General features: G+C 40.7%; 1 protein-coding gene across 1 annotated transcript in view; it reads right to left on the bottom strand.

Moving 5' to 3' along the window:
- Positions 1–4,862: 4,862 nt before the first annotated feature.
- The window catches only part of CASP8AP2 (caspase 8 associated protein 2), a 60,843-nt gene continuing 39,490 nt past the window's right edge, over positions 4,863–26,215 (bottom strand). Inside the window, exons 5-11 of the mRNA XM_025384539.1 lie at positions 25,620–25,694; positions 23,992–24,107; positions 16,941–19,189; positions 12,065–15,200; positions 9,947–10,046; positions 7,902–7,954; positions 4,863–5,494 (exon numbers count right to left, since the gene is read on the bottom strand). Of these exons, the coding sequence (XP_025240324.1) occupies positions 5,491–5,494; positions 7,902–7,954; positions 9,947–10,046; positions 12,065–15,200; positions 16,941–19,189; positions 23,992–24,107; positions 25,620–25,694 (5,733 nt within the window). The 3' untranslated portion in view covers positions 4,863–5,490. The remainder of the gene's footprint in view (positions 5,495–7,901; positions 7,955–9,946; positions 10,047–12,064; positions 15,201–16,940; positions 19,190–23,991; positions 24,108–25,619; positions 25,695–26,215) is intronic.

Below are 26,215 nucleotides of genomic sequence, written 5' to 3'. Positions count from 1 at the left end.
CCCCCTCAAAAAAAAAAAAAAAAAAAAAAAAAAAAAGAAAGCAGGTGCCCAAATATGAATACCTGTGTTTATAATACTCCAGAGTAGCTTAAATGTGGAAACAACCCAAATGTCCACTGAATGGTTAAATAAAAAGTGGTAGGCTGGGCACGGTGGCTCACACCTGTAATCCCAACACTTTGGGAGGCTAGGAGGGGGATTGCTTCAGCTCAGGAGTTCGAGACCAACCTGGGCAACACCGCAAAACCTTGTCTCTACAAAATATACAAAAATTAGCTGGGTATAGTGGTGTGCGCCTGCAGTCCCAGATACTTGGGAGGCTGAGGTGAAAGGACCACTTGAGCCCAAGAGGTCGAGGCTTCAGTGACCAGTGACTGCACCATTGCACTCTAGCCTGGGCAACAAAGTGAGACCTTGTCTCAAAAAAGAAAGTAAATAAATAAATAATAAAATAAAATAGGCCAGACATGGTGGCTCATGCCTATAATCTCAGTGCTTTGGGAGGCCAAGGTGGGTGGATCACTTGAGGCCAGGAGTTCGAGACCAGCCTGGATAACATGGTGAAACACCGTCTCTACTAAAAATACAAAAAAAAGTCTGGGTGCAGTGGCTCATGCCTGTAATCCCAGCACTTTGGGAGTCTGAGGTGGGAGGATCACCTGAGGTCAGGAGTTTGAGACCAGCCTGGCCAACATGGAGAAACCCCGTCTCTGCTAAAAATACAAAAAAAATTAGCCAGGTGTGGTGGCAGGTGCCTGTAATCCCAGCTACTTGGGAGGCTGAGGCAGGAGAATCAGTTGAACCCAGGAGGTGGTGTTTGCAGTGAGCTGAGATCACGCCATTGTACTCCATTCTGGGCCACAAGAGTGAAAGTCCATCTCAAGCAATTCTCCTGCCTCAGCCTCCCAAGTAGCTGGGACTACAGGCGCCCACCACCATGCCCAGCTAATTTTTCGTTTTTGTATTTTTAGTAGAGACAGGGTTTCACCGTGTTAGCCAGGATGGTCTCGATCTCCTGACCTCGTGATCTGCCCGCCTTGGCCTCCCAAAGTGCTGGAATTACAGGCATGAGCCACTGCGCCCGGCCAATGGCATTATTTCTAACAGTTCGGAACTAGAACACAAATGTCTACGACAGTAGGATAGATAAATTGTGGTTCAACTGAAATATATACAGCAGTGAGAAAGAATTTACTATTGCTATACTCAACACAGGCATGAACCTCACATACTGATTAATGGAATAAGCCAAATAGTATCTACAGTTATAATTTCATTTGGAAGTTCAAAGACAAGCAAAACTAATCTATGATAATATAAATGAGAAATAGTGTTCTGATAATGTTTGTCCGTAGGGAGAAGGAAGGACTATTACTAGGAATGGGGGGGCACTCTGAGGGGCTGGTAATGTTCTAATTCTTGTTCCGGGTGCTGTTACACAAGTGTTCACTTGGTGAAAACTCTATTTCTTTCATGTACTTTTCTATGTGAATGCCATACCTCAATTTTAAGTTTGACATTTTTATGTCAATACCTTCTTTCTAACAAGGCAAGAACTGTAACACTTGTATGCTATCTTGATCTCCTCTACTTGCCATTATGTTGTTACTGTCTAAAATTATAATTCTGGTTTATTGCTTTCTAAAAAATTCTTTCTCCCCCTATACACATGTTACCAAGGTATCTGAACACTGTTATCCCCATAGCTTTTGTAGTATCTTCTGGACTTTTTGTTGAGTATGTTTTTCCAAACTTTTTCAATGTGAATCATTGGCAAATCTTTTTCTTTTCTTGAGATAGAGTCTCATTCTGTCACCAGGCTGCAGTGCAGTGGCCCGATCTTGGCTCACTGCAACCTCTGCCTCCTGGGTTCAAGCAATTCTCCTGCCTCAGCCTCCCGAGTAGCTGGGATTATAGGCGTGCGCCACCACACCCAGTTAATTTTTGTATTTTTAGTAGAGACAGGGTTTCACCATGTCAGCCAGGTTGGTCTTGATCTCTTGACCGAGTGATCTGCCTGCCTCAGCCTGCCAAAGTACCAGGATTACAGGCGTGAGCCACCGCACATAGCCCGGCAAATCCTTTTTCATTTTTAAAAAAAATTTTCCAGTAGCTTTTGAAGTACAAGTGGTTTTCAGTTACATGGATGAACTGCATAGTGCTGAAGTCTAGGATTTTAGTGCACCAGTCACCCAAGTCACAAACATTGTATTCAATATGCAGTTTTTCATCCCCTCCCTGTTCCACCTTCTGGGTCTCCAATGTCCATTATACTACTCTGTATGCCTTTGCATACCCATTTATAAGCAAGAACATGTGGTATCTGGCTTTTTTTTTCCTCTGGTTCCCAAGTTTTATTCACGAACTCATACAAAAAATTCCAGATAAACGAATTTTAATCCCTCATCTTCCTCCTCCTGTTTGTCCTGGCTAATTTGGAAGTAACATAATTCATAACTTTCTTCGCTATTAGCAACTACATGCAACCAATCACACAGATTATTCTTCTTCAAATATTTTTTTGTGTGTGTGAGATATTTCAAATACCTTTAGGAAAAAGTCGCCTCAGAAGTCATGATCTTGCTCTTGGTCCGTTCCATGGTCACAACCCCTCCACCTAGATTCCCAGCTTTTCCATTCACTTTGATCCCCTCTTGCAAAAACTGCTCAAAGTTAGCAGCATCCATGTTTCCATCTTCTACAGCAGGTGCAATTAAGAGTAAACTTCAGAACCCGATTCTTTCTTTTTTCTGCTCTGGTTTGCCACAAGCTTTTTCATGAGTGCCATGGTGGCAGTGGAAGCAAAAAGGGGTATCTGGGTTTTTTGTTTTTGTTTTTTGGTACGGAGTCTCACTTTGTTGCCCAGGCTAGAGTGCAGTGGCACTATCTTGGCTCACTGCAATCTGCGCCTCCCGGGTTCAGGTAATTCTCCCTGCCTCAGCCGCCGAGTAGCTGGGATTACAGGCACCTGCCACCATGCCCGGCTAATTTTTGCATTTTTAGTAGAGACAGCGTTTTGCCACGTTGGCCAGGCTGGTCTCAAACTCCTGACCTCAGGTGATCTGCCCACCTCACCCTCCCAAAGTGCTGGGATTACAGGCGTGAGCCACTGTACCTGAATGTTATCTGGTTTTTAATTCCTGAGTTACTTCACTTAGAACAACAGCCTCCAGTTCCATACAAGTTGCTGCAAAATACATTATTTTATTCTTTTTGTGTGGCTGAGTAGCACTCCATGATATATGTGTACCACATTCTCTTTATCCACTCATTGATGGACACTCAGGTTTATTCTGTCTTTACAACTGTGAATTGTGCTGCAATAAATGTGTGTAGGTGTTTTTCTGATACAGTGACTTCTTTTGGATAGAGATCTTTGGTAAATCTTAATGTTTTTATTATACTCACATTTGAATGACAATTTAGATTAAAACTTTAAGTCCAGTACCTTAAATACATTACTTTCCTGCACCCAGTATTGTTGAGAAGACTGAAGTCGATCTTATTCTTGTTCCTTTATACATTTACTCTAAAAGCTTAGATTTTTCTCATTATCTTGATACTCTTAAATTTCAGTGTCTCTCATTTGGCACCCTATGGCCCTTTCAATCTATATTTTTTTCCTCCTTCTAGGCCTCTTACCTGAATGTTGGCACACCTGCTTCTGGCTTCCATCTTGCTTAAATCCACTTTTGTATTTCCTATGTTATTATTATTATTTTTGCTTCCTTTTGGGGGTTTCTCAGCCTGATTTTCCAACTAATTTATTCTGCATCTGTATCTATCCTATTTTTCATTTTAGTTTTAATTTGATTTTATTTTTGAGACAGTCTTGCTCTGTCTCCCAGGCTGGAGTGCAGTGGTGTGATCTCGGCTCACTGCAACCTCCACCTCCCAGGTTCAGGCAATTCTCTGCCTCAGCCTCCTGAGTAGCTAGGAATACAGGCACCCACCACCATGCCCAGCTAATTTTGGTATTTTTAGTAGAGACACGGTTACACCATCTTGGCCAGGCTGGTCTTGAACTCCTGACCTCGTGATCCACCTGCTTCGGCCTCCCAAAGTGCTGGGATTACAGGCATGAGCCACTGCGCCTGGCCTGTATCCTACTTTTACTCCATTTATTATTTATTTTAAATGTTTCATTATTTCTTGTATCACGTTGCTAACATCTTTTAATGTTTATTAGTTTCATTTTAGATTCTGAAAGTCTTATGTAATCCAGTAGTATCTTTCAGTCATACTGTTTGTGAACTCACTTACCTGGTGGTATGAGATCTTCTGTGTGAGAGTATGCACTGGAGAAGGACTGATGGCCAACCCTCTAGTCGGTATTAAAGGTTCAAAGAGAGGGAAGGGACAAGCCCCATGCTGGAGAGCCCTAGCACAAAAATATCACTGCTATTTATTTCAATATGTAATCCTTTAGGACAGGGCTTCTTCCTTTGAACACCCTGAGAAAAATGGCAATGACGAGAGGCACTTCCTAGATTCTAGGGCCTAGATTATTAACTGAGAATTTCTGTGAGTCTGAAGGCAGAGGGGTGAAGAAGTAACGCCCAAGCTAATCAATCCTTACACCTGTTTTCTCCAAATCTTCACCCAAAAAGCTATTGTGCTACTCTGATTTTATGTGTGAGGACAACTGCAGCAGAGATACGGCTCACCATTCCGGTACTTGCTGTGAGAAGGCAGACAACAGCAATCAGTTTTCTCAAATAACCTACTCAGAGTCATTCAGCCAGCCACACCCCCACCAGGAACCACTTCAAAATTGCTCCCTATGTTCCCTGGGACTTTTACCTTTCTGATTTTTTAAATTATTACCTAAAAACAATAAAAGTAAAACATTCCAATCAAAATACAACAAAACTTTACATGGTTTTATTATACATAACTGTTATTGAAAGCAAACTTTATACAAAAAGTTTTATACAGATAAAAAAAATCCTTGGCTAGGTAAAGCCATTTTATGTGTGTGCATACACAGAAACACACATACATACATATACACACAGTATTTTACATCATCATTATACATATTTATAAATACATTATTTAAATTATTTTACAATATACCAAAACAAGGAGAGGCAATTATAAAAGCAAATAAAAAATGGATGAACACTTGAACTAAATAGTCACTAAGTTTAAAATGCTACAAAACTATTTTTTTAATCTACAAAGTCATTTCTTTAAAATATCAAAACTAAGATTTCAATACATCACTGTTGCTTTCATTTTTATAAGTTCTAATATGTTTAAAAATAAATATTTTGACCAAAAACAGATAAGCAAATCAGAGTGATGACTAGAACAAGCTGAACATGCTGATGTGAAATTAGAGTCACTGAGTAATTACAAATGTAGATTATCATCTGGTAATCAAAAAGGTGATAAACCTCCCTCTAGTGCTCATTTAAAACATGAGGAATTTGAAGCTTCTGTGTAGTATGCAATATCAATTAAGAGTCCCAGGAATTCAGCAACTTATCTGTAATGTAAGAAAATGCTAAAGTTATTATTCTATTTTTCTGATAGGACTATGTCATAATATGTTACCTTAAATGAGCTCCATTTAGACAATATTGGTGTTCAATAAACTAGCTTTCTCATCTTCCAATTGGTCTCAAAATTAAAAAAAAACTAGCTTTTGCAATCAGTTTGGTAACTATCATTATACTTTGATATTGATAAAAATTTAATAAGACTATAGTACTTGTGGGGAAAAAAATCAGTTAAGAGGTAAGCTACCAATAAAATAACACACAATATGTGCTATCCTGCAAGCAAAGAAAATCTCAAATATCAAATTCATTAAATGGTTTAAGATTTTTGGCCAGATGCAGTAGCTTATGCCTGTAATCCCAGCACTTTGGGAGGCCAAAGCAGATGGATCGCTTGAGTCCAGGAGTTCGAGACCAGCCTGGGCAACACAGCGAAACCCCATCTCTATTTAAAAGAATTTACATTCTCTTCACAAGAGAATCATAACATTAAGGTAAAAAAAAAGAAACTTGATTTAATTTCTTAAAGGCAGCAAAAATCTTAAAAAGCACAGTTAATCTAAAAGATAATCAAGCCACTGTTGCCCAGTTCTTTAGAATAAGCTTTTTTTAAAAAACGTTCTTTAGAATAAGCTTCTTCTCCAAATTCCCCATTATTTAAGCTTACATTCTGTTGTGTGCGTGTTTTGTTCAAGTGATTCTCTTGCCTCAGGCTCCCAGTAGGTGGGATTACAGGCATGTTCCACCATGCCCAGCTAATTTTTGTAATTTTGGTAGAGAGAAGTATCGTCATGTTGGCCGGGCTAGTCTCGAACTCCTGAACTCAGGTGATCCACCCACCTTAGCCTCCCAAAGTGCTCAGATTACAGGCATGAGCCACTGCACCCGGCCACATTCTGAATTATACAAAGAGAAATTTAACATTATAATCACTTGAACCCGAGAGGCAGAGGTTGCAGTGAGCTGCGACCATGCCACTGCACTCCAGCCTGGGCAACAGAGTGAGACTGTCTCAAAACAAACAAACAAAAAAAGAAATTTAACATCATAGTAAACTACTACACAATTTTGAAGATCTCACTAGCACTGTGCTCCATGTCCAAATCTAGTTTTTTGTTTTTTTTTTTTTTTCCTTTTCTTTCTGTGAAGGCAGAGTCTCACTCTGTCTTTCAGGCTGGAGTGTAGTGGTGCAATCTTGGCTCACTGCAACCTCTGCCTCCCAAGTTCAAGCGATTCTCATGCCTCAGACTCCCAAGTAGCTGGGATTACAGAAAGGTGCCACCATGCCTAGCTAATTTTTGTATTTTTTGTAGAGACGGGGTTTTACCATGTTGGCCAGGCTGGTATAGAACTCCTGGCCTCAAGTGATCCGCCCACCTCGGCCTCCCAAAGTGCTGGGATTACAGGCATGCCACTGTGCCTGGCTCTGTATGTCCAAATATAGTTTCTATTCAGATTTAATTCAAACTTCATTTAAAATTGCATGTTTTGCATTCAAATAATTAGGACAGCAAATCAATTAAAAATATTGTGATACATTAAATATCTTTAAAATTTTGCTTACATAAAAATCCAAAATATTTAAGCAATTGGCTGAGATCTTAGAGAAAAAACCTGCTGGTAATTTATTTACTTACTTAGGTTTTAGAGACTGGGTCTCACTATATTGCCCAGGTTGGAGTGTATTGGTTATTCACAGGCACAATCCTAGTATCCTAGCCTCAGATTTCTAGGCTCAAGCGATCCTCTTGCCTCAGCCTCTTGAGTAGCTGGGACTATAGGAGGGTCCCACCACGCCCAGCCTTCTGCTGCTAATTTAAATATTATTGCTCTAATAAACCTGTATTGTACAAGAATGACTTGTACGACAAGTACAAAAACAAAAACTGAGGAAACATGTCTGTGAACATTAACAATTTAATATGGTAAATCATGTCATCAATTTAGATGACGATAGACTTTATGTTTTGTACTTTAATTAGCACTAATTAAAAATGTGAGAAATATTAAATTACCATCACTACACAGACTTCACTGCTTATGAACCACATACTGCTATTCAAGAACGTTTGATTTTATATTTATCTATAAAAACTTTATTATTAATCAAATGGATTTCCCCCCACCTTAGGCTCATCAGCAATCAGAAGGTTGAGGAGAGATGCCATGCTGATCTGAACTGCAGCAGGCTTCACTCTGAGCACGTCCCTGTGGATGAGGTCACCTTAGATGCCTGCTCGAGCAACCATCCTCCAACCTGTGACTGAAGCAGGAACTCAACTGGATGTCTCTCACCCACTATTCACATCTTCAACGACTAACAGGCCATTAACTGCACAACTACAGTGTCAAACATTTATTTTAGTAGTCTCCTGTAGTGTAACCATTAACTACCTGCATTTTGACTTTTCAAAGAGCTTCATTAGCTGCTGGAATCTTTCTGAGACCTGAAAATTTAAAAATGAGTGTTAATTATAAATACCTCGTAATCTTTTCTCATCTTTGAAGAATACTTTCATAAGACAGCTAAAGACAGAAAAAGTCACCTTCAATAACAAAGAGGTAAAGTAATGAAAATATCTTCATGGCCGGGTGCGGTGGCTCATGCCTGTAATCCCAGCACTTTGGGAGGCCGAGGCAGGCGGATCATCTGAGGTCAGGAGTTCGACACCAGCCTGACCAACATGGAGAAACCCCGTCTCTACTAAAAATACAAAATTAGCCAGGCGTGGTGGTGCATGCCTGTAATCCCAGCTACTCGGGAGGCTAAGGCAGAAGAATCGCTTGAACCCAGGAGGCAGAGGTTGCAGTGAGCCAAGATCACGCCATTGCACTCCAGCCTGGGCAACAAGAGCGAAACTCCATTTCAAAAAAGAAAAAAATCTTCATACTAAAGGTGATTATTAGTTAATTTTTCAATACTGAACTTTTTTTTTTTTGAGATGGAGTTTCACTCTTGTTGCCCAGGTTGGATAATGGCGCGATCTCGGCTCACTGCAACCTCCGCCTCCCAGGTTCAAGTGATTCTCCTGCCTTAGCCTCCCAAGGAGCTGGGATTACAGGCATACGCCACCACGCCCAGCTAACTTTTTTGTATTTTTAGTAGAGATGGGGTTTCTCCGTGTTGGTCAGGCTGGTCTTGAACTCGCGACCTCAGGTGGTCCACCTGCCTCAGCCTCCCAAAGTGCTGGGATTACAGGTGTGAACCACCACGCCCGGTCTTTTTTTTTTTTTTTTTTTAAGAGACAGAGTCTAGCTCTGTCACCCAGGCTGGAGTGTACAGTGTGAAGAGCATAGCTTACTGTAACCTGGGCCCAAGCAATCCTCCCAGTTCGGCCTCCCAAAGTGCTGGGATTACAAGCATTAATATTTCTTAAGCAAACATCAGTTTACAAAACAATCAGGATTGTCCCAGTCATACTTCTTCCACAGTTACCAAGTTTTTAACAATCCTACACTGAGTCATACTTTTAAAGAGGCTGGCTAATAAATATCTACATATTCTAACACTCAAAAAGTAAATCTAAGCCAGCTCAAGAGTTCAAATCTGGGCAGCATAATGAGACTCCATTTCTTAAAACATTTTTTTCACACCAGTAATCCCAGCACTTTGGGAGGCTGAGGTTAGCAGATCATAAGAGGCCCAGAGTTCAAGACCAGCCTGGCCAACACAGCAAAACTCTGTCTCTCCAGTAATCTACTAAAAATACAAAAAATTAGCTGGGTGTAGTGGCACACACCTGTAATCCCAGCTACTTGGGTGGCTGAAGCACAAGAATCACTTGAACCCAGGAGGTGGTGGTTGCAGTGAGTCAAGATCACGCCATTGGATTCCAGCAGGGTCAACAAAGTGAGACTGTCTCAAAAAAAAAAACAAAAACAAAAAAACAAACAAGAAAAAACTGAGTGAAACTAACTTTAATTTTAAAAAAAAATTCAATCTAAACATTTATTTATTTACTTTGTCTGTCTGAAACAGGGTCTCACTCTGTCTCAGGCTGCTGTGCAGTGGCATGATCACAGCTCACTGCAGCCTCATCCTCCTGGGCTCAAGCGATCCATTTGCCTCAGCCTCCTGAGTAGCTAGGACTACAGGTGCATGTCACCATGCCCTACTAACTTTTTTGGTTTTTGTAGAGACATGGTCTCACTATGTTGGCCTTGAACTCCTGGGCTCAAGCGATCCTCCCTCCTCAGCCTCCTGAGTAGCTGAGACCACAGGTGCACACGACAGCACCCACTAATTTTTAAAAATTTTTCTGTAGAGGCAGAGGTCTTACCATGTTGCCCGGATGGTCTCGAACTCCTGGCTTCAAGGGATCCTCTCGCTTTGGCTGTGCTGGGATTATAGGTGGGAGCCACCACACCCGGCCTAAATTTTAAGTATTTAGAGTAATAACATCTGTGAACCAATAGAGATGTAAAAATTGGGTAGTTACCTGATTTGGATTTTTATCCAACTTGGCGGCTAAATATGCAAATGTTTTAAATGATGGCCCTCTTTTCTGACACTCTAGTAAAATTTCCCGGTCATCATTTCTGAGGAGGAAAAAAATGGTATTTAGTCTTAGTACACTGTAGTAGAAAGGTAATAAAAATCCCACTGCCTTAAAGTCCACCAACCAGGGAAATTTAAACCCATAGGAAAAAGTGTATATATCAAAATATGGACAATGGGTATCTCTGAGAAATAAGATTTAGATGATTTTGCTCTATGAGTTCATATGTATTCTGCAACAAACGTACTGATTTATTTTCCCAATAACAAAATTAAAGTATTTCTAATTTTACCTTTAATGTATACACTAAAAAACTTTGGGCCCAAAGACGGTCACAGACATACTAAGCAGAAGAACCAGAACTAAAATAGAATCCACATCTCCTAATTCCCAGACCTCTGCTTTTACTACATACTCTGACCAAATGTGTATTAATACAATTGCTGAGATTTTATACTGCCATCTGCAAAGTTACCTGAAATGGGGATTTGAGGACTGTGGAATTAACAAAACTGATCACCAGTTTTCACAAAATTAAGCTTCTCTCATTAAGCATTCTAGTCAAGTATATCTACCTCTAGTCCAATGATTCATAACTGTGGTTACTTTTACATCTGAATGGGGTCTTGATTTCCTTAAACAGTTCATATAAAACTCATAAGTGTATGGGCATGGTGGCTCATGCCTATAATCCAGCACTTCGGGAGGTGGGCGGATCACCTGAGGTCAGGAGTTCGAGACCAGCCTGACCAACATGGAGAAACCCCGTCTCTACTAAAAATACAAAATTAGCTGGGCGTGGTGGCATGCCCCTGTAATTCCAGCTACTCAGGAGGCAGAGGTTGCAGTGAGCCAAGATGGTACCACTGCACTCCAGCCTGGGCAACAAAAGTGAAACTCTTTGTCTCAAAACAAACAAAAACCCTCAAAAGTACAAATGGTTTACAAAACTGTAAACTTCTAATTTGGAAGAAAAATCAAATTATTAGGTTGCTGCAAAAGTAATTGTGGTTTTGCACCAACTTGTACCAACACTCCCATTTTTGGCTGTTTCATCACTTGTCATTCCCTCTAAGATGTGCTTACACCAGTTCCTTCCAAATGAAATAATTGTTTTTAATTTAAAAAGTGAAGTTAAAACACACTTTTTCACTTTTTTTCACTTCACTTTTTTCTTTTTAACTTCACACTAGAGCTTTTCAAAGTGAAAACTTCTATCCATGGTGCTACTGCACACCTCTGGTTAAGAGCCACTGTTCTAGACTGTACAACAGTACACCAGGACTGTACTCTAGAATGTATCTTCAACTAAATTTGGCCACTTTTGAAGTCATCATTTTCTTTATTTTAGGATAAAGTTATGAAGACATGACAGATTAGGTATCTTTAGGTTTTTTTTTTTTCTTTTTGAGACAGGGTTTTGCTCTGTCACCCAGGCTGGAGTACAATCGCCTCCCAGCTCCCAGGCTCAAGTGATCCTCCTGCCTCAGCCTCCCAAGTAGCTGGGACCACAGGCCTGCACCACAACACCTGGCTAATTTTTGTATTTTTTTTTCTTTTTTTTGAGACGGAGTCTTGCTCTGTTGCCCAGGCTAGAATGCAGTGGCGCTATCTCGGCTCACTGCAAGCTCCGCCTCCCGGGTTCCTGCCGTTCTCCTGCCTCAGCCTCCTGAGTAGCTGGGACTGCAGGCGTGTGCCACCACGCCTGGCTAAATTTTTGCATTTTTAGTAGACACGGGGTTTCACCATGTTAGCCAGGATGGTCTCGATCTCCTGACCTCGTGATCTGCCCACCTCGGCCTCCCAAAGTGCTGGGATTACAAGCGTGAGCCACCGCGCCCGGCCCTAATTTTTGTATTTTTTATAGAGACATAAATTTGCCTTGTTGCTCAAGCTGGTCCCAAACTCCTGGGTTTGGGACCTGGGCTCAAGTGATCCACCTGCCTTAGCGTCCCAAAGTATTGGGATTACAGGCATGAGCCACCGTGCCCAGCCAGACAGATTAGATTTCTGAGCTCAAAATTTCCTGGTGATTTAAATGCCTCACAAGATTCTTACCTTGTCCATAAAATGATAATTTCTCCCTTCTTTTTAATAACATTCTTTGCAGAAAGGCTCGTAGAAGTGGCAAGTGCTGCTGATGAATCCTTAATCCCTGGGGTTGCCTTTAATGATAAGGGATCTTTATTCACAGGAGGGGCCCTCTTCTTACTGGCTTTCTTTCGGTGAGCTTCAGTATTCTCACAAGAATCTTGGGTAGGTTTCTTGGTCTTTTCCTTATTGGTTAAATCTGTTTCCTTTCTTTGTTTTTTATGAGAATGATTTAGATCAGAAAGGTTTCTTCTCTTTTTGTGAGCATTATGCAAAGTCCCAGGCAACTCCGAGTTAACACAATTTGATCCTAGCTCTGATTTTAATTCATCCTTTTTTACTTCACATGAACTGGGAGATTCTGTGGTCAAGTCGATATAGGTTTCCTCAACAATGCACTCCAAAGGCCTGTTTGCCATTTGTGCCTTTTCTTCCTTACAATTATCTTCATCTACCTGTATCACCCCACATCCCAAGTCTTCAACAGCTAATTCAGGATGATTACCTTCATTTTTAGTCTCACTTGAAGCATCTTGTGTCAAATCAATAAAAGCACCTACAGTATCAGCCTGCAAAGAATTGTCTAATATTTGAGCACTTTGATTTAAATTGCCTCCAGAACATCCCAACTGATCAATATTTAAAACTGTTACTTCTATGAATTCCCCCAAGTTTTTGGTTTCAGTGACTGGATCTTTCGTTAGATCTATATATGTGTTTGGAAGATGATCCCCGACAGAGTGTGAGATTTCTTCCATTGAAGGCAATTCTTCAATGCTTTCAGGCACTTTTGTTTCCCATACTTGATGCAATTTGAAACATTCATCAGACACTTCATCACGATGACCCATCTTACCTGAAGCATCTTTAAGAAATTCATATATATCAGGAACCTGTGTTTGTATCATAGAGCTCTGTTCTTCATGAGTTGACTTGCTGTTATCAACGTTTTTGTTGGAATTTTCCAATTCCTCCACAGATTTAAAAACTGTGTTCTGACATGAAATATATTCTTTATCTGCTCCTTCATCAGCTTCCTTTCCATGTCTGGGCAAAGATGTCAATGATTCATCAGGCATCATACTCTGTTTAAGACCAGAAGAGGTAGATGGTGTTGCACGTCGTATTTTCACAATAAAATGATCATTGGACTTTTCCATTATGACGGCATGCATAGGTAGATTAGGGTGGTACTGAAAGCCTGGAGCAACAGATCGGCTTGTCCAGGAAGAAGAACAACTTGATTTACTGCTTGAATTATCAGACTCCAGAGCTAAATGAATATCTTGCTCAGATGCATCCTCTTCCTCAAGTAATGCATCTTCACTAAAATGAGCACTAATGACTTCTTCAGGAGTTGAACTAGACGAAACATCAGGCTTTAAAAAACTGAGATGACCATCTGACTTCAGAGGTGATGGTACTGTTAAAGAGACTGCTAGATCTTCAAAAAGTATGGAAGATACGCAGGGCTTGCTCTTTTCTACACTACACACATTATCTTTACTTAAAGGTAGGTTAGTAGACACTTCAAACATACAACTTTCATCCAACACATCAGGATGAACTGGCAATGAAAGCCCTGAAGACAGAGACGGACCTTTCTCAGATGATAATAATGACCAATTATCATCACTAATCATTTTAGGACATGGAGAAGCCACCCCTGAAACTAGCTCTTCTGTTGTACAAGCTGGTATAGACTCGCACTTAAGAGTCTCTAGCAACTGCTTCTCCGGAGTCTTTAACTCCCACTCACTTTTTTCAGTACAGTTAACACTACTATCTAAAAGATCAGAACCTTGCAACAAACTTTTAAATATTTCACCCATTTGTGCATCACTCACTAAATTAAAAGTAAGGCTAGATGCTTGCTGTTCAGTAAGAATCTCAAAACTTCGTTCTGGCTTCAAAGTTGCATGCTGGGATGTCTGTGCATCCTCTATACTGCTTCCTTCATTTTTTTCTGACTTTGGGGTGCTTGAACAGTGTAGTTCCAAGGAGCGCTCTTCGGATTGAGAGTTCTTTGTATTATCAAAGCAGTTGTTAAAATTTTTTTTACTGTCATGCTTTACAGTGTTAATACTGGAGTTATTTTGGTCTTGGTATTTTTCCTCAGATTTTTTACATCCCACTAAAGACTTATAATGAACACAGTCTTCTGATTTTGATAATTTTTTTTTCAGCAATTCTTTGTTGGAGTTGTACCCACTCCCTTTCTGACAATCTGAATACTGTGCATTCTGTTTACTTGTTTTTTCAGGTTTGCCTTCATCACTATCTCTTCCAAAGTTTTTGGAATCACAAAACTGAACTAAGATTTTCTTAAGCTTTGCAAACAAATAATCAAGTTGGTCATCTACAAACTTCCACAATTTTTTTTTCATATCTGGTAGCTGCTGTTCAAATAAACGATCAACTATGCCATTTTTTTTAACTTGCTTAAGTTTAGACTCTATAACATCACAGAGATTCTTCTGTAAGGTAGTCACTGACTTACAGATTTTGTGTAAGTTGAGATGTTTAATTAGAGATGTAAAACTCAAAATTGCTGACTCAATAATTCTATGAAATTGTATTAATGAAAATTTTGCCTTGAATTTCATATAATTTTTCCTTACATGTTTTCTTATCATTCGTAACATGTGCATGATCTCTTGTTCAGAAGAGGGTACAGCAATAATTGGAACTATTTTTTCCAAGCTGGAAGTGCTCATCACTTTATCTTTCTTCTCCGTTTTTGAAGATCTGCTAGATTTATCAGGTCTTTTATTCCATTTGTTATTGGTCTGATGGATTCTTACATGTGTTTTCCTACTGTCTTTATCCAAACCCACAGTACTTTTCCCATGTCGTGGGATAGTCTTTGACTTCCGCACATCAGCCGACGCTCTAGGCTTGGAATTTTTTTCAAAACTTTCTTGTGGTTTAGATGTTTCACTATCACTTCTAATTTCCCCTTCTTCTAATTCATCTAATGGTGAATTCTTACATGTGTCTGCTTCTGTACATTTGTCAGATTTGTAAATTGGCTTTTGATTTTCCTTATTGAGATCAGACTGACTCTTAGAGGTAGAATGAGCTGAATTTGGTAAAAACACATCTGTAGAAGAGAAAAATATATTAAATACATTTATAGAAGATAAAAATATATTAAAGTTTAGTCATTTGACATGTCCATATTAAATATTACATGTAACAAAAAATTAAATACTGAGGCAATTCACTATTTTACTAGTTCTTTTTGAAGCAGAATGTTAATGCCTAATACTTGCATCATTGATTTTGTTTTGAGAAGTCTTGCTGTGTTACCCAGGCTGGAGTGCAGTGGTGCAATCTTGGCTCACTGTAACCTCTACCTCCTGGGTTCAAGCCAATTCTCCTGCCTCAGCCTCCCTAGTAGCTGGGACGACAGGCGCCTGCCCCCATGCCCAGCTAATTTTTGTATTTTTAGTAGAGACAGGGTTTCACCATGTTGGCCAGGCTGGTCTCGAACTCCTGACCTCATGATCTACCTGCCTCAGCCTCCCAAACTGCTAGGATTACATGTGTGAGCCACCACGCCTGGCCTGTATCTCTGGTTTTTATTGGTCTCAAAAAGTGCTCAGGGCCGGGCATGGTGGTGGGTGCTTGTAATCCCAGGTACTTGGGAGGCTGAGGCAGGAGAATCACTTGGGCTGGGAGGCAGAAGTTGCAGTGAGCCGAGATCACGCCACTGCACTGCAGCCTGGCGACACAGTGAGACTCTGTCTCAGAAAAAAAAAAACAAAAACAAACAAAAAAACAACTCTGGCTGGGTATGGGGGCTCACGCCTGTAATCCCAGCACTTTGGGAGGCCAAGACGGGCAGATCACAAGGTCAGGAGTTCGAGACCAGCCTGGCCAATATGGTCAAACCCTCTCTCTACTAAAAAAAAAAATACAAAAATTAGCTGGGAGGCCGGGCGCGGTGGCTCAAGCCTGTAATCCCAGCACTTTGGGAGGCCGAGACGGGCAGATCACGAGGTCAGGAGATCGAGACCATCCTGGTTAACACGGTGAAACCCCGTCTCTACTAAAAAATACAAAAAACTAGCCGGGCGAGGTGGCAGGCGCCTGTAGTCCCAGCTACTCGGGAGGCTGAGCCAGGAGAATGGCGTAAACCCGGGAGGCGGAGCTTGCAGTGAGCTGAGATCTGGCCACTGCACTCCAGCCTGGTCGACAGAGCTCGACTCCGTCTCAAAAAAAAAAAAAAAATATTAGCTGGGAGTGGTGGCACGTGCCTGTAGTTCTAGCTACTTGGGAGGGTGAGGCAGGAGAATTGCTTGAACTCAGGAGGCGGAGGTTGCAGTGAGCCAAGATCACACCACTGCACTCCAGCCTCAGAGTGAGACTTCATCTAAAAAAAAACCACACACACAAAAAACGTTCCATGTGCACGTCTAGATAACAGGGGCTGAGTAATACGCTGCTTTTTTTTTTTTTTTTGATAAGAGTCTTGCTCTGTCACCCAGGCTGGAGTATAGTGGCACAATCTCTGCTCACTGCAAGCTCCACCTCCTGGGTTCACGCCATTCTCCTTCCTCAGCCTCCTCAGTAGCTGGGATTACAGGCACTTGCCACCAGGCCCGGCTAATTTTTTTGTATTTTTAGTAGAGACGGGGTTTCACTGTGTGAGCCGGGATAGTCTTGATCTCCTGACCTCGTGATCCGCCTGCCTCAGCCTCCCAAAGTGCTGGGATTACAGGCGTGAGCCACTGTGCCCGGCCTACTTTTTATGTTATCAAAAAAAAAAAAATCACCAATTTATCTTATGTATTTTACATTCTCAAAAAAAGCAAAGTTATAGAATATAAACTATTACCTTTATGACTGTTATTATATACTGGAACTTGAGGTGGGCTTTCATTTCTAAGAACTTTTGCTACAGGTCTCACTGGACTATTCAGAGGGCTGATAGCTTCTGGAATAGGTCTCAGGTGATTAAGGTCAATGCTCAAAACCGAGTTATCATCATCATGATATACTGAGTTTGTTTCACCAGTTGCCATTCTGTGGTCCATTAACTCAGTCTGCTGAAGTGAAGAATCTAGAGTATCTTTAGGTAAGCAAGGCTCCAAATGACATGACTTACTCTCAACAAGTGGTGTAACTACAACAGAAGGCTCAAATTTTGGGTTATTATCTTCTGAAAGCATTATTGGCAAAATATCAGCTTCCTCAATTGAAGGCTGCAAAATGCTTTCAGTGGTTTCACCCACTGTTGTTGAAAGTGCTACCTTCATTTCCATACCTTCAGAAATACCACAAGAATCTGAATTATCATTTCTTTTGGTATCCAATTCCAATCCAAAGTTTTGAGACACATCTGTTTGTAATACATCCATTACCACAGGAGCTGCTGCCCTTCCATTATTAATGGTTTGTTTCATTCCTGTTGATGGAAACAAGGATTCTGTCTGTTGTATTTCCATAGGACATGGGAAGGAAGTCTCTGTACCACAAATGGGCACTTCACAATGCATAGTATTGTCAACAGATCTAACTAACAAACTATTTTCTTCTTCCATTTTGGTTTCTGAGATACCAATCCTGGGTTCAGTCACTGCTAAAAGAGCAACCTTTGGTTCCAATAATGATGACTTCGTTTCCCCCATGGTATGTTCACTGACAGAGGCTTCCCCCAAGATATGTTCACTGACGGAGGGAACATATGCCACTGTTTTAGCTTGCACTGAACACTCTGAATCACATACACCACTGGACTTGGGAACATCAGTTGTTTTATTCTGATTATCCTGAGAAACAGGTTGCTTTTTAGCAGGAGAAAGAGTTAAGTTCAATTTTTCCATAAAACTCAATTTTAGGTCTTTGTTTTTTGTTTCATTTGGACCATTCTCAGCTTTCATTGCAAGCTCTTTATTATGTGCTCCTTCAGAAACTCCATTATCAGGGACTTCTCCCTTATCAGTCTTTGGTTCATTCTGTTTCTTTAAATCAGAAGTGGTTTTCTTAGTTTCCTTATTAACCTTCTGAAAATGTTCTGTAGGTACTCTTTTTTCATTTCTAATATGCTTATTATCTTCTTTGCTTTCTCGTTCTCTTTTCCTCTTATCTTCGGTTCTATGTCTTTCTGCTTTTAAAGGTGTGTTTTCCCACTGGTGCATAGCATCAACTTCCTTAGAGTCAATGTTTTTGTGAGTTCTACTGTTTGAAAGAAAAGATGGACATCTTCCATCTTGAAAACTATGACTGTTTACACTCCTGTCTCTTTTACAATCTTCCCATCCTCTTCTCTCTTCTACATGGTATTTACTTGAATTATGAGAAAATGTTGTTATTTCGTTCTTGGAATGAGGAAGTGATGCTCGTTCAGATCTTCTCCAGTGATCTTGGTCCTTTACTACTGACTTAGGTTTTTGATCAACTTTTCTTTCTTCTTTGTCTTGTGATTTAACTTCTTTCCTATTTATATTTTGTGATCTTTCACTTTGTCTTTCTAGTTTTTTGTCACTTTGAGAGTCTACTCGACTGTGTGACCTTTCTCCAGGGGTCTCTTTCTCCCAAGAAGAGTTAATGCGTTCACCTTTATAGTCAGAATCTGAGTTACTTTTAAACTTTGAACTTTTGCTTTCAGTCTTTGGTTCACCTTTACCATATTTCTCAGGATGTCCTTGTAGCCTTTGACTAGCCTCCAGTATCCTTGGTTCACCATCACCACAGCCAGGACTTAAGTCTTTTCGTACTCTTTCAGTTCCTCTGTTGAACTGGCTATGTCTAATATCTTTTCTTCCTCTTCTACTATCCTCATTTGAGCTACCCTCACCAACCTGATAATGAGAACGCGACCAAACACCATTAGTGCAGTGTTTCTCGACAGATATAGGTAAATGTGAAGTACTCCTTTTATCAGAATGTGATTTTCCTTCCTTTTCCAGATTTGGCAGTGAAGTGCTATGATGTACATCTTTAGAAACATCACTTTTAGCTCTGTGATCAGTCTTTGAACAATCATCCAAATGTGGAGATCTAGATTTAAGATCTTTTGTTTTAACTGTATCAAATGTCCTTGCGGTTTTATGATTATTTCGAAAATGTGGAAACTCAGACAATCTATTGAGAAATAAAAACAAAAAAAACAAAGTTAAATTATATTTGCAATATTCCAAACTTTATTCACATGAGTAATTCATGATTAAGAATTACCAGCTTTGGCCAGGCATGGTGACTCATGCCTGTAATCCCAGCACTTTGGGAGGCCAAGGCAGGTGGATCACTTGAGGTCAGGAGTTCGAGATCAGCCTGGCCAACATGGTGAAACCCCGTCTCTACCAAAAATACAAAAAAATTAGGCAGGTGTGGTGGCAGGCACCTGTAATCCCAGCTACTTGGGAGGCTGAGGCAGGAGAATTGCTTGAACCTGGGAGGCAGAGGTTGCAGTGAGCTGAGACTGTGCCACTGTACTCCAGCCTGGGTGACAGAGCAAGACTCTGTCTCAGCCTCAACCTCCTGGTTGAGAAAGAAATTACCAGCTTTGGCCAGGTGTGGTGGCTCATGCCTGTAATACCAGCATTTTAGGAGGCCAAGGCGGGAGGATCACTTGTTTGAGCCCAGGAGTTCAAGATCAACCTGGGCAACATAGTGACATCCTGTCTCTAAAAAAATTTTTTGTTTTAATTAGTCAGGCATAGTGGTACATGCCTGTGGTCCTAGCTACTTGGAAGGCTGAGGTGGGAGGATCACTTAAGACCAGGAGGTTGAGGCTGCAGTGAGCCATGACTGCGCTATTGCACTCCAGCCTGGGTGACAGAACGAAGTGAGACCCTGTCCCTAAAAAAAAGAAGAAAAAGAAATTACCAGCTTCCAACTAAATTAGCCTGTTTTTAAAACATGAAATTCTCTTTCACGTGCTTTGCTCAAATAAGTTTTGAGGACCTGAGGATCTATCCCAATACTTGCCAATGGCTCTCAGACTTACTTCACCACAGTGCATAACTCCCCAGCTAACCACAAGTTCACTTCTTTTAGAACAAGTGACATTATTTTCTTGCCTTATTCATTCTGGCTCAACTGAAACACAAGGAAAAGTAAAATCTTGCTAAACAACAGACATGATCAAAGTAAAACTCTACATAATTCTCTATCGTAGTTTTTCTGTTTCACATACAATCCCATAGCAAGCCAAAGCACCAATGGCCATCTTAAGGCATTATATACTATGCAAAAGTAAAAAGGAATAAAGAGTTGTAATTCTTTCCTAGGAGAATGGTATATATTTACTGTTTAAAACAAACAAAAATCTAAGTCTTAAGGTTTTATATTAGTGTTTAAAAAAACTGGTAGGTTTCATAGCAATAAAATGCAGATAGCTCAATTTAGCTTTTTTTTTTTGAGACAGGGTCTCCCTCTTTCACCCAGGCTGAGTGCAGCGGCATGATCATGGCTCACTGCAGCCTTGATATCCTAGGCTCAAGCAATCCTCTCACTTCAACCTCCCAAGTAGCTGGGACTATAGGCACACGCCACCATGCCCAGCTAATTTTTAATTTTTCGTAGAGATGGGATCTCACTATGCTGTGCAGGCTGGTCTCAAACTCCCGGACTTAAGCAATTATCTTGCCTTTGCTTCCCAAAGTACTGGAATTACAGGTGTGAGCCACCGTGCCTGGCCCATTTTAGCTTCTGGTAATAACTTCATCTTCCTGAACTTCTATAATTTCTTTGAAATTTCATATATCTATTTCTAATCAGTATTAAATGTGTAGAAAAACCCAAAACTTACAAAAATCAGAAATATAGGGCGATTGTTGTAAGAGGATTAGAAAAACATATAACCTAAAACAATATGTAAACCTCATATGAACCCTGTTATGAGTTGATTGTGTCCCCTCTCCTGACCAAATTCATAATTTGAAGTTCTAACTCATTGTTCTTCAGAATATGACCTTATTTAAAGGGTCTTTACAGAAGTAATCAAGTTAAAGTGATGTCCTAGGAGACACAGGAAGTAGACAACCATCTACAACTGCAGAGGCCTGAATCAGATCCTTCCTTCAGAGCCCTCAAAATAAACTAACTTTGCTGACACTTTCATTTTGGACTTCTAGCCTCCAGAACTGTGAGACAAATTTTGGTTGTTTAGGCCACCCATTTCTGGTAGTTTTGTTACACTAACCCTGGAAACCAATATAGATACTGACTCAACCGACCAACTGTTGGTAGATACCTTTGAGATCACTGGGGAAATGTAAACATGAAAAGCACTAACCATAAAAGGAACACCCTTGAAGCTGGGTGCAGTGGCTCATGCCTGTAATCCCAGCACTTTGGAGGGCCAAGGCAGGCAGATCACTTGAGGTCAGGAGTTCGAGGCCAGCCTGGACAAAATTGTGAAACCCCGTCTACTAAAAATACAAAAAACCATTGTTTTTTGTTTTTTGTTTTTTTTCTTAAATTTTTTACAGGTGGTGCATGCCTGTAATCCCAGCTACTGGGGAGGCTGAGGTGGGAGGATCACTTGAACCCAGCAGGCAAAGGTTGCAATGAGCTGAGATCACGCCACTGCACTGGGCAACAGAGCAAGACTCTGCCTTTAAAAAAAAAAAAAAAGCTGGGCACAGGTGGCTCATGCCTGAAATCTCAGCACTTTTGGGAGGTCAAGATGGGTGGATCACCTGAGGTCAGGAGTTCAAGACCAGCCTGACCAACATAGTGAAACCCTGTCCGTGTCTACTAAAAACACAAAAATATTAGCTGGGTGTAGGCTGGGTGCAGTGGCTCATGTCTGTAATCCCAGAACATTGGTAGGCTGAGGCAGGTGGGTCACCTGAGGTCAGGAGTTTGAGACCAGCCTGACCAATATGGTGAAACCCTGTCTCTACTAAAAATACAAAAATTAACCAGCGTGGTGGCGGGTGCCTGTAATCCCAGTTACTCAGGAGGCTGAGGCAGGATAATGTTTGAACCCAGGAGGTGGAGGTTGAAGTAAGCTGAGATCACGCCACTGCACTCCAGCTGGGCAACAAAGTGAGACTCTGTCTCAAAATATAAAACAAAATTTTTCTTTAATTAGCCGGGTGTGGTGGCAAGTGCCTGTAATCCCGGCTACTCGGGAGGCAGAGCTGCTTGAACCTGAGAGGCAAAGGTTGTGGTGAGCTGAGACTGCACCATCGCACTCCAGCCTGGGCAACAGAGTGAGGCTCTGTCTCGAAAAAAAAAAAGGCTGGGCACAATGGCTCATGCCTGTAATCCCAGCACTTTGGGAGGCTGAGGCGGGCGGATCATGAGGTCAAGAGATCAAGACCATCCTGGCCAACATGGTAAAACCCCATCTCTACTAAAAATATAAAAATTAGCTGGGCATGGTGGCACGTGCCTGTAGTCCTAGCTACTCAGGAGGCTGAGGCAGGAGAACTGCTTGAACCCAGGACGGGGAGGTTGCAGTGAGCCAAGATCGTGCCACTGCACTCCAGCCTGGCGACAGAGTGAGACTCCATCTCAAAAAAAAAAAAAAACAAAGTGAGTTAGTAGAAAGAAAGAAAATGAAAACAAGTTTAGACAACTTTTTCAGAGGTTTGGCTATGAAGATATGAACTTCTCTCTGGAGCAAAATATTGCCTCCAACCAATAAAAGAGAGAAATTAATGGAGAAAATCCCCTTGAGAGAGGAAAGAATATACAATTGAGGGATAGTATAAAGGCTGTTGATTAATAGGGTACATGAGCACATATGCCCTCTTGATATTTTAGTAATTTAGTGGGGACCTAGAAGAACCCATGACATATACACCATCATCTCATCAGGGCAAATAGTAGTAGAGCAAGAACTCAGTGTTTTAGGAAACTAAATATATTCAGAGAAATATGTAGCAATGTTCTATTTTTATTTGCTTCCTTTTCTTTAGAGATGGAGTCAGGCTGTCACCAAGGATGGAATGCAGTGGTATGACCTCAGCTCACTGCAACCTCTGCTCCCAGCTTCAAGTGATTCTCTTGCCTCAGCCTCCCAAGTAGGTAGAATTATAGGTGTCCACCACCACGCCTGGCTAATTTTTTTTTTTTGAGATGGAGTTTCACTCTTGTTGCCCAGGCTCGAGTGCAATGGCACAATCTCGGCAACCTCTGCCTCCTGGGTTCAAGAGATTCTCCTGCCTCAGCCTCCCGAGTAGCTGTGATTCTGGGTATGCACCACCATGTCCAGCGAATTTTGTATTTTTCTTTTAATAGAGATGGGGTTTCACCATGTTGGTCAGGCTGGTCTCGAACTCCTGACCTCACATGATCTGCCCGCCTTGGCCGCCCAAAATGCTAGGATTACAGGCATGAGCCACTGCGCCCAGCCAAATATTTGTATTTTTAGTAGAGACAGGGTTTCACCCTGTTGGCCAGGCTGGTCTACAACTCTTGAGCTCGAGTGACCTGTCCCCCTCAGCCTCCCAAAGTGCTGGGATTACAGGTACGAGCCACTGAGCCTGGCCACAATGTTCTATTAATAATCACATATGGGCCAGGCATGGTGGCTCACCCTTATAATCCTAACACTTTGGGAGGTAGAGGCAGTAGGATCACTTGAGGCCAGGAGTTCAAGACCAGTGTGGGCTACATAGTGAGACCCTGTCTCCACCAAAAATAAAAAATAAAAAAATCAGGCAGACATGGTGTTGTACAACTGTTGTCTCAGCTACTTGGAAGGCTGAGGAAGGAGGATCCCTTGAGCCCAGGAGGTGGAGGTTGCACTGACTTATAATTACACCACTGCATTCCAGCCTGGGTGACAAAATGAGACCCTGTCTCTGGAAAAAAAAACAAACAAACAGAAAACAAAAAACATTATTTTCATCTTTCCTCTCAAAGTTAAAAATATTCCACATATCAATACCCACGTAATTTATAACAACTACACAGCTCAGTAATACCTTTGGTGAAGATTACTTATTTCTTCATCCTTGCGGTTTATTTCCACCCTGGCAGTTTTGATAAGTGCTGAAATATTCTTCTTAAGAGACTGGTTTTCGTTTATTAAGCTGAAATTCTAAAACACCACAAAATATATTAATAAAGTACATACCTACAGGGTTACTAATACTACTACATATATTAGCTGATAATTATCGAATGTTAACTACATGCAGGCATCACACATTTATAAGCCATGAGGAGTACTATTATCCCCCTTATACAGGTGGGGAAGCTGAGACTATGAGAAGATAACTGGCACCAGAAATAGTCCCACTTAAAGTGAAACTACTTAAAACAGAGATTGAAATGAAAAACCAATGAACAGCAGAAAAAGTAAGTTCTGCCTGGCCATGATCTTGAAAATTGAAAATAAAAATGATAAGAATTAGGTTATATTCAACAGCTTTGGTTAAACTTGCAAAGATGTATTAGTCCGGTCTGGGTGCGGTGACTCATGCCTGTAATCCCAGGACTTTGGGAGGCCGAGGCGGGTGGATCACCTAAGGTCAGGAGTTCAAGACCAGCCTGGCCAACATGCTGAAACCCTGTCTCTACTAAAAATACAAACATTAGCCAGGTGTCATGGCGGGTGCCTGTAATCCCAGCTGCTTGGGAGGCTGAGGCAGGGGAACCACTTGAGTGTGGGAGGTGGAGGTTGCAGCGAGCTGGAGACGGCAGTGAGCCAAGATTGTGCCACTGCACTCCAGCGTGGCAACAGAGCAAGGCTCTGTCAAAAAAAAAAAAAAAAGATGTATTAGTCCCTAAGATAAACTAAGAAAGAATTGATAGTTCACTGGTTCTTTCAGGGGAAAGAGAAGGAAGAGAAACAATTTTACCAAAAAGTGATAACTAGAACAGGACATGACATTCCTGATTTTTGCAGTGCAGTCACAAAATGGGTCATTCTGGCAAAAGCTGTGACGGCATCATCAGTGTCCCCCAAGAGCCATTTTAGACTCATATCTTTGTTCCTCAAAACCATTGTTTTAAACCAGTTGTCATCATCTCCACAAATTTTCTATTAATTAACTATTAATTGACCTAAGTCTAACAGACCCTTTATGTCAATGTCATTTAACAAATCAAGCTGTTTTATCAGTTTCATCAACTCGGGAAATAATGCATATTTGCCATATTTGCTATTTCATTCAATTTCATCAACTCAGGAAATAATGCATTCTTGCCACATTTGCTATTTCATTTAATACTAAAAGAAAGCTTTTTTATAAACTGTCAACACTTTAACATTTTAATTTCTATTTATAATAACTTTTTTTTTTTTTAAGTGCTAGTGTCTTCCTCTGTCACCCAGGCTGGAGTGCAGTGGCACAATCACAGCTCACTGTAACTTCAAACTCCTGAGTTCAAGGGTCCTCCCTCCTCAGCCTCCTAAGTAGCTAGGGGGGCCATACACAGCTAATTGTTTTAATTTTTTGTAGAGATGAGGTTTCGCTACCTTCCAAGGCTGGGCTCAAACTCCTGGCCTCAAGCAAACCTCCCACCTCTGCCTCTCAAAGTGCTAAAATTACTGGTGTGAGTCACTGTGCCTGGTAATTTGTTTTTTATGTTTTCATTTATACCCTACCTGTGTCTGTATTTCTTTGAACTTTTTCATCAGCTCTTTCATTTGCAGTTGACATTTTCCATATTCTACTTGCAACTATAAAATATAAAAGGATTATCATTCAAAATTATTTTCTTAGTTTAATTGGCATTTCAAAATATTTTAAAATTTGCAAATCAATTCACTAAGAAGGCAGATGAGGTCTACTTCTACCAGAAAGATCACCAGTTTTAAAGTTAAGCCTACAAATAATCTATTTTGTTTAGTTTCACATTCAACATCCAAACCTTAAAATTCAAATATAGTAGAAAGAAATACAAGTCTCAGGACATTTTATGCAACATATAATTTAACTTTGTACATATTATGAAAAGAAAAAATGTTATAACACTGTTTGCCTGCTGAGGTTTCATACTCAGATGCTTAAATTGGGAAGCAAAATTGTAACTAAATTTAGACAAGTATTCAGAAAACATTCCTTTAAAAAGCAGGTCTGAAGACAAAAACTGACTTAAATATTTATTAATCTAAGAGCTAAGTTCCTAAACAAAATATTTGTTCAAAACTAAGCAGTTGACTGTTCTTCAGAAGCTACAAAATAGTAAATAACTGTCCTT

Source organism: Theropithecus gelada, chromosome 4, assembly GCF_003255815.1.
Source record: "Theropithecus gelada isolate Dixy chromosome 4, Tgel_1.0, whole genome shotgun sequence".
Classification (NCBI taxonomy): domain Eukaryota; kingdom Metazoa; phylum Chordata; class Mammalia; order Primates; family Cercopithecidae; genus Theropithecus; species Theropithecus gelada.
Note: the sequence above shows the minus strand (reverse complement) of the source record. Positions and strands in the feature narration are given on the sequence as shown.